We start from the raw sequence: 12,680 nt of genomic DNA, 5'->3' as shown, positions 1-12,680 counted from the left end.
ATTTATTATCAATTTGTAACTAGTTCAGCTATCAAAGCTTTGGGGTCCAGGTCCTGGACCCATTATGTACCTCTGTAATGTTGAGGTACAGTCCCTGGACCCATTATGTACCTCTGTAATGTTGAGGTACAGTCCCTGGACCCATTTTGTACCTCTGTAATGTTGAGGTACAGTCCCTGGACATATTATGTACCTCTGTAATGTTGAGGTACAGTCCCTGGACCCATTATGTACCTCAGTAATGTTGAGGTACAGTCTCTGGACCCATTATGTACCTCAGTAATGTTGAGGTACAGTCCCTGGACCCATTATGTACCTCTGTAATGTTGAGGTACAGTCTCTGGACCCATTATGTACCTCTGTAATGTTAAGGTACAGTTCCTGGACCCATTATGTACCTCTGTAATGTTAAGGTACAGTCCCTGGACCCATTATGTACCTCTGTAATGTTGAGGTACAGTCCCTGGACATATTATGTACCTCTGTAATGTTGAGGTACAGTCCCTGGACCCATTATGTACCTCTGTAATGTTAAGGTACAGTCCCTGGACCCATTATGTACCTCTGTAATGTTGAGGTACAGTCCCTGGACCCATTATGTACCTCTGTAATGTTGAGGTACAGTCTCTGGACCCATTATGTACCTCAGTAATGTTGAGGTACAGTCCCTGGACCCATTATGTACCTCAGTAATGTTGAGGTACAGTCCCTGGACCCATTATGTACCTCTGTAATGTTGAGGTACAGTCCCTGGACCCATTATGTACCTCTGTAATGTTGAGGTACAGTCCCTGGACCCATTATGTACCTCTGTAATGTTGAGGTACAGTCCCTAGACCCATTATGTACCTATGTAATGTTGAGGTATAGTCCCTAGACCCATTATGTACCTCTGTAATGTTGAGGTACAGTCCCTGGACCCATGATGTACCTCTGTAATGTTGAGGTACAGTCCCTGGACCCATTATGTACCTCTGTAATGTTGAGGTACAGTCCCTGGACCCATTATGCACCTCAGTAATGTTAAGGTACAGTCCCTGGACCCATTATGTACCTCTGTAATGTTGAGGTACAGTCTCTGGACCCATTATGTACCTCAGTACTGTTGAGGTACAGTCCCTGGACCCATTATGTACCTCAGTAATGTTGAAGTACAGTCCCTGGACCCATTATGTACCTCTGTAATGTTGAGGTACAGTCCCTGGACCCATTATGTACCTCTGTAATCTTTTGACTGCCACCCACAGGATGGGTCTGGGGTACATAATAAACATATTAAACTGAGATGTAGTGTTAATTAGTAAGTCGCGGGTTCTAATCCCACCCGTGGTATAGTCTACCAACCATTAGCTATAGGACTCTGGTTCTAGTGACAGTACCCTAGCCATATCTTGTGGGTCTTGACCTGATACTAACAGAGCACTATCATCTGCGTACAGTAACACCTCACATTTGACGGGCAAGTCATTCACGTAACACAGGAACAGTAAAGGACCCAGAATACTACCTTGAGGAACTCCACAGGTTATTGGCAGGGTTCTGATTCTGTGTGGCTGATATTAACAATATTTTTCCTGTTGCTCACAGTAACACTAAATACATCTCCAACACTCACAGTAACGCTAAATACATCACCAACACTCACAGTAACACTAAATGCATCACCAACACTCACAGTAACACTAAATACATCACCAACACTCACAGTAACGCTAAATACATCACCAACACTCACAGTAACGCTAAATACATCACCAACACTCACAGCAACACTAAATACATCACCAACACTCACAGTAACACTAAATACATCACCAACACTCACAGTAACACTAAATACATCACCAACACTCACAGTAACACTAAATACATCACCAACAGTAACACTAAATACATCACCAACACTCACAGTAACACTAAATACATCACCAACACTCACAGTAACACTAAATACATCACCAACACTCACAGTAACACTAAATACATCACCAACACTCACAGTAACACTAAATACATCACCAACACTCACAGTAACACTAAATACATCACCAACACTCACAGTAACACTAAATACATCACCAACACTCACAGTAACACTAAATACATCACCAACACTCACAGTAACACTAAATACATCACCAACACTCACAGTAACACTAAATACATCACCAACACTCACAGTAACACTAAATACATCACCAACACTCACAGTAACACTAAATACATCACCAACACAAAATCCTCCTCAACACAAAAATATTCTTAGGTAATTCCACATTAAGGTAATAGTTACAATATTACCAAATAATCTGTCACTTCAGCTCATTACCTTTGTAAATTCTCATGATTAATGTGTTTATGATTCATTACCTTTGCAATTATTCATGAGTGTGACCAGCTCTACCTGGAGCTCATTACCTTTGTAACTTGGTCATGATTATGACCAGATCTAGTTCATTACCTTTGTAACTTGGTCATGATTATGACCAGATCTAGTTCATTACCTTTGTAACTTGGTCATGATTATGACCAGATCTAGTTCATTACCTTTGTAACTTGGTCATGATTATGACCAGATCTAGTTCATTACCGTTGTAACTTGCTCAACTATCAAAACTTTGGAGTCCAGTCCCTGGACCAATTATGTACCTCTGTAATCTTTTGACTACCGCCCACAGGATGGGTATGTGGTGACTACCACCCACAGGATGGGTATGGGGTGACTACCGCCCACAGGATGGGTATGGGGTGACTACCGCCCACAGGATGGGTATGGGGTGCATAATAAACATATTAAACAAAATTAAACTAACTTCAGCTAAACTTTATATACAAAAGACGTCCAATTTTGACTTAACTGAACAAAAGAGAGGAATGCAAAATACACTCGTGCATTTACCTGGTTTATAAACCAATACTCAGCATTACTATGCAACCTAAACCCATACTTAATGGCACTTGTGTATTTCTAACGCAACACAAACATTGTTACAATATACACAGTGGTGAACATGCACGATCCCTACTGATTGAGGGACTGTTTATTTTAGATTTATCTTCACTTTCCATTCCTCTCTGTGTTGGACTGAAGGAGCCACTGGATAGCGTAAAGTTTCTAAAATTGAAAACATGTTGCACACGTATCTTGTGTGAAATCAATCGTTTAAACAGGAGTGGTAACATGGATGCCATTGTTGATGTTGCAAGATGTATCTCAGAAGCTTGTCTCCGAACTGAGTTCGTGTCCTGAGTGGCTTCCGTCTGTAGGGTAACAGGTGTCCTCGTTGGGTCTATGTGGAAGGTGGCTGCCGTCTGCTAGGTGGCAATTATCCCTCTCGTTGGATCCGTGTGGAAGGTGACTACCGTCTGCCAGGTGACAGGTATCCCTCTCACTAGGTCCGTGTGGACGACCACTGCCATCCACCAGGTGACAGGTATCCGTCTCACTAGGTCCGTGTGGATGATCACTGCCATCAGCCAGGTGACATGTATCCGTCTCACAAGGTCCGTGTGGATGATCACTGCCATCAGCCAGGCGACAGGTATCCCTCTCACTAGGTCCGTGTGGACGACCACTGCCATCCGCCTGGTGACAGGTATCCGTCTCACTAGGTCCGTGTGGACTACCACTGCCATCCACCAGGTGACAGGTATCCGTCTCACTAGGTCCGTGTGGACGACCACTGCCATCCGCCAGGTGACAGGTATCTGTCTCACTAGGTCCGTGTGGGCGACCACTGCCATCCGCCAGATGACCTTTATCCCTCTCACTAGGTCCGTGTGGACGACCACTGCCATCCACCAGATGACATGTATCCCTCTCACTAGGTCCGTGTGGACGACCACTGCCATCCGCCAGGGGATAACCAGCCCTGACACCTCTCACACACACTTCTTCCATTATCAGTTTATTCGCCACATGTGATTCCTTTTGAATCTGTTCCTGAAATAATTACAAATATAAATATTTAGCGAGATGAATAAATCCTTTAAAAGTGAAAATCATAATACCGTGACTGAAATAATTTACAACTCAGTAATGGAAATGTAAATAATGTTTTAGTTTGCCCTGTAATTGTCATAGCAGTGAGTTCTGTTATTCTTTCAGCAGGTAAGATTAGACTAGTCTAGTTTAGGTTACGTTAGATTAGGTTAATCTAGGCTATGTTTGCTTATATAGAATTAGGTTAGATTATGTTAATCTAGGCTATGTTTGCTTATATAGGATTAGGTTAGGTTAGGTTAGGCAAGACTAGTTTGATTACATAAGAATAGTGTGGAAATATTTTATATACACCACATTTGCCTTGAAAAAATGAATTCTGTGGTTCTTGAGATCTGCTTAAGACACATGCCATTAAGAAAAAGAAAGAGAAGATGTAAACTGGAAAGAGAGAGATGCTCCCTATACAGACGAAGGCGAAGAGTCACAGAGCTGCTGAGTAGGGTCAATATATCTGAAATACGAAGGGAAGCACTAGTCATTGAAATTGCAAATATCGAACTTCAGCTGAAGGATTCTAACCGGAGACAAGAATCACAGGAAGAACTAAAAACCATAAAGGAAATTGAAGAAAACCCCAAATACTTCTTTTCTTATGCCAAATCTAAGGGAAAAACAACATCCAGAATTGGGCTCCTGCTTAGGCGGGATGGGACATACACAGATGACAGCCAAGAAATGAGTGAGATATTAAAGTCCCAATATGACTCAGTGTTCAGTAATCCACTGCCCACTCTAAGGGTCGACAATCCAAATGAATTCTTTATGAACGAAACCCAAAATTTGGTCATCCCAAAAATCTCGGATATTATCCTAACTCCACAAGACTTTGAAGAGGCAATAAATGATATGCCCATGCAGTCTGCCCCAGGCCCAGTCTCATGGAACTCCGTGCTTATCAAGAATTCCAAGAAGCCCCTATCGCGTGCCTTCAGCATTTTATGGAGAGGGAGCATGGACACAGGGGTCATCCCACACACACTAAAAACAACAGACATAGCCCCACTCCACAAAGGTGGCAGTAAAGCAACAGCAAAGAACTACAGACTTACAGCACATATTATAAAAATATTTGAGAGGGCTCTAAGAAGCATGGTAGGTAACCATGTAGATACCCATCAGTTACACAACCCAGGGCAACACGGGTTTAGAGCAGGTCACTCCTGTCTGTCCCAGCTACTGGACCACTATGACAAGGTCCTAGATACCGTAGAGGATAAAGAAAATACAGATGTAGTGTACACAGACTTTGCAAAAGCTCTCGACAAGTGTGACCATGGTGTAATAGCACACAAAATGCGTGATAAAGGAATAATGGGAAAAGTTGGTAGATGGATCTACAACTTCCTGACAAATAGAACACAAAGAGTAATAGTAAACAGAGTAAAGTCTGAGGCAGCCATGGTAAAAAGCTCTGTTCCACAAGGCACAGTACTCGCTCCCATTCTATTCCTCATCCTCATTTCTGACATAGACAGAGATGTAAGCCATAGCTCCATGTCTTCCTTTGTGGATGACACCCGGATCACCATGGCAGTGCCGGATCACCTTGGCAGTGACCTCCATCGAAGACACTGCGAGACTCCAAGTGGACATCAACCAAATCTTTGAATGGGCCACTCAAAACAATATGAAGTTCAACGAGGAGAAATTTCAACTACTCAGATATGGAAAACTTGAAGAAATTAAAAATGCATCAGGGTATACAACAAATTCTAACCATACAACAGAACGGAAAAGTAATGTGAAGGACCTGGGAGTGATAATGTCAGAGTATCTCGCCTTCAAAGACCACAACAATGTATCTACCTCATCCGCTAGGAAAATGATAGGATGGATAATGAGAACCTTCAAAACTAGGGACACCATGCCCATGATGATTGTCTTCAAATTGCTTGTGCTCTCTAGGCTGGAATACTGTGTACACTAACGGCCACCTTCAAGCCTGGCGACATTGCAGACCTGGAGAGTGTACAAGGAACTTTCATGGCACACATAAGTGCAATAAGGCACCTAAACTACTGGGAACGGTTAAAGGTCCTTGATCTGTACTCCCTGGAAAGCAGGCGAGAGAGATACATGATAATATACACTTGGAAGGTCCTGGAGGGATTGGTACCAACCTTTACACGAAAATCACTCCATATAAAAGCAAAAGACTCGGCAGGAGATGCAACATTCCCCCGATGAAAAGAAGGGGTGCCACGAGCACACTGAGAGACAACACAATAAGTGTTCGGGGCCCAAGACTGTTCAACTGCCTCCCAGCATACATAAGGGGTATTAGCAATAGACCCCTGGCTGTCTTCAAGACCCCTGGCTGTCTTCAAGACCCCTGACTGTCTTCAAGACCCCTGGTTGTCTTCAAGAAGGCACTGGATAGGCACCCAAAGTCAGTACCTGACCAACAGGGCTGGGGTTCGTACGTCAGCTTGCGCGCGGCCAGCAGTAACAGCCTGGTTGATTAGACCCTGATTCACCATGAGGCCTGGTCTCAAACCGGGCCACGGGGGGGTTGACCCCCGAAACCCTTTCCAGGTAAATTCCAGGTAAACTCTACTCCCAGGAGCCCTCCTAGAGCAGGGAAGGTGCCAGAGCTAGAGCTTGATACCACCTGCACCTCACAAGACTGTCATTCCCATTAGCCACCCTGGGGTGGGGAAGATGGCAGACCAGAGGCCTAGCTTCTCCCTACGAGCCCCGTGAGGGCGGGGAATGTGGCTAGGCCTGGGGACAGTTGGTCCCAGAAGATGAGGAGGTACTTGTACCTCCTCCCATGGTAGACATAGAAGATGAGGGGGTACTTGTACCTCCTCCCATGGTAGACATAGAAGATGAGGGGGTACTTGTACCTCCTCCCATGGTATACATAGAAGATGTGGAGGCACTTGTACCTCCTCCCATGGTAGACATAGAAGATGAGGAGGTACTTGTACCTCCTCCCATGGTAGACATAGAAGATGAGGAGGTACTTGTACCTCCTCCCATGGTAGACATAGAAGATGTGGAGGTACTTGTACCTCCTTCCATGGTAGACATAGAAGATGTGGAGGTACTTGTACCTCCTCCCATGGTAGACATAGAAGATGACGAGGTACTTGTACCTCCTCCCATGGTAGACATAGAAGATGTGGAGGTACTTGTACCTCCTCCCATGGTAGACATAGAAGATGTGGAGGCACTTGTACCTCCTCCCATGGTAGACATAGAAGATGAGGAGGTACTTGTACCTCCTCCCATGGTAGACATAGAAGATGAGGAGGTACTTGTACCTCCTCCCATGGTAGACATAGAAGATGTGGAGGTACTTGTACCTCCTCCCATGGTAGACATAGAAGATGTGGAGGTACTTGTACCTCCTCCCATGGTAGACATAGAAGATGAGGAGGTACTTGTACCTCCTCCCATGGTAGACATAGAAGATGTGGAGGTACTTGTACCTCCTCCCATGGTAGACATAGAAGATGTGGAGGCACTTGTACCTCCTCCCATGGTAGACATAGAAGATGAGGGGGTACTTGTACCTCCTCCCATGGTATACATAGAAGATGTGGAGGCACTTGTACCTCCTCCCATGGTAGACATAGAAGATGTGGAGGTACTTGTACCTCCTCCCATGGTAGACATAGAAGATGTGGAGGTACTTGTACCTCCTCTCATGGTAGACATAGAAGATGTGGAGGCACTTGTGCCTCCTCCCATGGTAGACATAGAAGATGTGGAGGCACTTGTACCTCCTCCCATGGCAGACTTAGGTCTTAGATACTCCTAAGACAGGGAGTCAAGACCTGGCCACCACCTGGAAAACACCCGGACCAGGACAGTACCGACGAATCAACAATAACAAGAAGAATTTTATTAAATTTCCTGAATTTAGAGTATATAAAATTAAACAACATACTATGTGTTTATTAAAATGTGTTGTTGGGTTCATTATAGAGAAATTTCGAGTAATAGGGAAACCAGGGAAGTGTCGAGAAGTTGAAAACTTTGGTTGTACAGAGTGGTGATAAATCGGGTGTCATCGAAGCTGAAAATGGGTATATAGGGGAATATGAGGGACTAAAAAATACGTAAACATCGTGGGCTGCTGTTAATGGTCAAATTCCCTCGGAGACACCTACATTATCGCAGGAATTGTGGAAAATAAGGAGACGCTGAACGGTGTGTGCAGCCTACTGTATGTACAGTAGTATGTTTCCTTATTTTTTTAGTAGATTTTGAATTTGTTAGTGAATATATTTAGCTGTCAGAGAAGCATTAGGACGTTATTTATCAACAATAACTATGGTTAGTCATTTATAAAGTTATATTTATATAACTGGTGAAAAATACTATACTGACAAATAATTTATATCATTATGCGTATTAATATAATAAAGGTCGTGGACACCACAATTCTCTGATAACGTTAAATCAAAATCAGACTTATACAATCCATCTATCATAATTTATTAGTGTTATTGGATTTCATACTTGGTAACTGTTGGTATATTGAAGATCCAGATTATGTGAGTATTGATGTGTCGGGGTCGAAGGAGGGGCACTGCTTTTAGAGGACCCCAATAGAAATTAGAGGATTCCAATGGTATTAAAAGGACCCCAATGGAAATAAATCACATTGACTTTTTTGGGGATTATCCCAGGTTCTCTACATGTGGAACAGTCTACCTAGTTGGGTTATTGAGGCTAAAACCTTGGGTAGTTTCAAATTTAGGTTGGATAAATGCATCAGTGGGAGGGGCTGGGTTTGATTGGTGTCATTGACTTTTTTGGGGGATTATCCCAGGTTCTCTACACATATACTGCTATGTATGATCATCTATGTATTTGTGTATACCTGAATATACTTACTGTAACCCACTGTACCTCAAGTATCACCTGTATACAACTGTGTCTGTATATTTATACAGAATCTTTAACATATAGGTTAAGCTAGGATAGGTTGATTGTAACAATGAGGTAGGTTGAGCTTGGATAGGTTGAGCTAGGATAGGTTGAGCTTGGATAGGTTGAGCTTGGATAGGTTGAGCTAGGATAGGTTGAGCTTAGATAGGTTGAACTAGGATAGGTTGAGCTTATATAGGTTGAACTAGGATAGGTTGAGCTTGGATAGGTTGATCTTGAATAGGTTGAACTAGGATAGTGTGGAAAATTGCATTTATCTGAATGTAACTAATTATGTACATAACAGTAAATGATAACAAAGATAATTATTATTTATCAATGTTACATAGACAAGTAGGAATTTGGGACACTTAGGTCGCAAAAAATGTCCCCCTTCGATACCTACCACTGTCATAACCACAAGTTGCTCTGGACCTATTAATTAAATGAAATATACATCACCAGGAATACTGGTAAATATATAAATTTGTGGACTGTATATTAAAAATAATAAATGGTTATATATATATACAATTACATAACAGAAGGAAAATATATCTTAATATCACTCACCAATCTGACAGGAGATTAATATGTATCATACTCAGAAAACCTCACTCTAACTAAATCTATGAAAATAACACTGGTGAGAATTATAACATAAATCTAGAGAGCTTATCTGAGGTTCCTGGAGCTGTCTTGTCCAGTCGTCTGATATCTCAAGTTATGCAGGAATGCATGTCCAACAATTTCGCCTCCTATTTGAGAGGTGTCAACACAATTTTAACCTCTAGAGCACGAAAAATTCTTCCCCATTCACCAACGTTTCTAATACAAATTCAAAACCAAGATGGCGAGTCTCCTCTGCGCAGGCGCAGCTTCCCGTTTTCGATTACATAAATTTTAAATACAGTATGGCCATCTATTTACATTTAATAACTACTGTATTTCTGGAAAATATATACAGTATTTTCCACAGATAGGTTGAACTTGGATAGGTTGAACTAGGATAGGTTGAACTAGGATAGGTTGAACTAGGATAGGTTGAACTAGGATAGGTTGAACTAGGAAAGGCTGAACTAGGATAGGTTGAACTAGGATAGGTTGAACTTGGATAGGTTGAACTAGGATAGGTTGAACTAGGATAGGTTGAACTAGGATAGGTTGAACTAGGATAGGTTGAGCTTGGATAGGTTGAGCTTGGATAGGTTGAGCTAGGAAAGGTTTGACCACCTAAGTCAGGTTAGGCAAAACAAGATTACATTACATAATAAATTAGGCCAGGCTAGGTTTGATTACAAAAGAATAGATTATGTAGAGCATCCCGTAGTGATGTATCGGATATCCGCATCCGCATCCGCATCCGTGGAACATCCACACAATTTCTTACGTCCGCAATATTAAAAAATAGAATTGAATTACAGTGTCAGTCACACAAACGGCTCTTAACCAGTAATATACTGACACTAAGAACGTTGATTACAAAAAAAGTACTCACGTTGATTACAGAAAAGTACTCACGTTGATTACAAAAACGTTCTGAATTTGATCAGAAATGTGCATTGACGTTGATTAGACGTACTAACATTGTTTAGGAGTTTTTTTGGCTTCGACTGGGACATATTTACCTTGATTCAGGGAACGGCCGAATCTTGATCTGAAGAACGGTGCCCCACTAACCTTGATCTGGAGAACGGTGCCCCACTAACCTTGATCTGGAGAACGGTGCCCCACTAACCTTGATCTGAAGAACGGTGCCCCACTAACCTTGATCTGGAGAACGGTGCCCCACTAACCTTGATGTGAAGAACGATGCTCCACTAACCTTGATCTGAAGAACGGTGCCCCACTAACCTTGATCTGGAGAACGGTGCTCCACTAACCTTGATCTGGAGAACGGTGCCCCACTAACCTTGATCTGAAGAACGGTGCTTCACTAACCTTGATCTGAAGAACGGTGCTCCACTAACCTTGATCTGGAGAACGATGCTCCACTAACCTTGATCTGAAGAACGGTGCCCCACTAACCTTGATCTGAAGAACGGTGCTCCACTAACCTTGATCTGAAGAACGGTGCCCCACTAACCTTGATCTGAAGAACGGTGCTCCACTAACCTTGATCTGAAGAACGGTGCCCCACTAACCTTGATCTGAAGAACGGTGCCCCACTAACCTTGATCTGGAGAACGGTGCTCCACTAACCTCGATCTGGAGAACGGTGCCCCACTAACCTTGATCTGGAGAACGATGCTCCACTAACCTTGATCTGAAGAACGGTGCCCCACTAACCTTGATCTGAAGAACGGTGCCCCACTAACCTTGATCTGGAGAACGGTGCTCCACTAACCTTGATCTGAAGAATGGTGCCCACTAACCTTGATCTGAAGAACGGTGCTCCACTAACCTTGATCTGAAGAACGGTGCTCCACTAACCTTGATCTGGAGAACTATGCTCCACTAACCTTGATCTGAAGAACGGTGCCCCACTAACCTTGATCTGAAGAACGGTGCTCCACTAACCTTGATCTGAAGAACGGTGCTCCACTAACCTTGATCTGAAGAATGGTGCTCCACTAACCTTGATCTGAAGAACGGTGCTCCACTAACCTTGATCTGAAGAACGGTGCCCACTAACCTTGATCTGAAGAACGGTGCCCATTAACCACTAGCCTTGAAAGGCAACCCTCGTTTATGAAGGTAACTACCAAACTAACCTTGAGACTGCTTGGTATATCCGAGATGACCCACTCTACCATGATGGTAAGACCCAACACTATGTTCTGAAACACATACAAAGTAATTTAAACAAACACAGTGTTCTGAAACAAATACAGTGTTCTGAAACAAACACAGTGTTCTGAAACAAATACAGTGTTCTGAAACAAATACAGTGTTCTGAAACAAATACAGTGTTCTGAAACAAACACAGTGTTCTGAAACAAATACAGTGTTCTGAAACAAATACAGTGTTCTGAAACAAACACAGTGTTCTGAAACAAATACAGTGTTCTGAAACAAACACAGTGTTCTGAAACAAACACAGTGTTCTGAAACAAACACAGTGTTCTGAAACAAATACAGTGTTCTGAAATAAACACAGTGTTCTGAAACAAATACAGTGTTCTGAAACAAACACAGTGTTCTGAAACAACAACCTCGTGGCTACAAAAACTCCTGGCAAACAGAAATCGAATCTGTAAATTATGTGCCCTTGGTATACCTGGAGTATACCTGGAGTGCACCTGGAGAGCGTTCCGGGGGTCAACGGCTCAATGGCCCGGTCTGTGACCAGGCCTCAGGGTATCTGTGTACATGGCATATCTGGAGAAACAGGTGGGACATGCAATTCTGACCATCCAAAATCTTGTTGCAACTTTATGACCCAAAAAGTATATAATTCTTCTCGTATTTTACTCATGGAAGACAATGTTACAACATTTACTGTCAGCTGCTGGTCACCATCTGGAAAAGACCAGGGCAGGTAAATGTACCAGCGAATCTACAACTGGAATATACTGTCAGGCATGCCGTTTAAAGGGGACAAGAAGATTTTTAGGACTTGACGTGCTGTTGGAGTGTAAGCAAGGTAATATTTATGAAGGGATTCAGGGAAACCGGTAGACCGGACTCGAGTCCTGGAGATGGGAAGTACAGTGTCTGCACTCTGAAGGAGGGGTGTTAATGTTGCAGTTTTATAACTGTAGTGCAAGTGCATCTCTGGCAAGACAGTGATGGAGTGAATGATGACGAAAGTTTTTCTTTTTCGAGCTACCCTGCCTTGGTGGGAGAC

General features: G+C 42.9%; 1 protein-coding gene across 1 annotated transcript; it reads right to left on the bottom strand.

The window, feature by feature from the left end:
• Positions 1-857: 857 nt before the first annotated feature.
• Positions 858-11,674, bottom strand: LOC138855521 (dentin sialophosphoprotein-like). Its single transcript, XM_070105264.1, has 2 exons — positions 11,605-11,674; positions 858-3,943 (listed from the first exon to the last, which is right to left on the bottom strand). The coding sequence occupies exons 1-2, from the start codon at positions 11,644-11,646 to the stop codon at positions 3,215-3,217; spliced, it is 771 nt and encodes a 256-aa protein (XP_069961365.1). The 5' UTR covers positions 11,647-11,674; the 3' UTR covers positions 858-3,214.
• Between the last annotated feature and the right edge of the window lie 1,006 nt (positions 11,675-12,680).

This window comes from Cherax quadricarinatus, chromosome 98 (genome assembly GCF_038502225.1).
Source record: "Cherax quadricarinatus isolate ZL_2023a chromosome 98, ASM3850222v1, whole genome shotgun sequence".
In the NCBI taxonomy this organism is placed as follows: Eukaryota; Metazoa; Arthropoda; class Malacostraca; order Decapoda; family Parastacidae; genus Cherax; species Cherax quadricarinatus.
The sequence above is the reverse complement of the archived record's forward strand: the minus strand, read 5'-3'. Positions and strand labels throughout refer to the sequence as shown.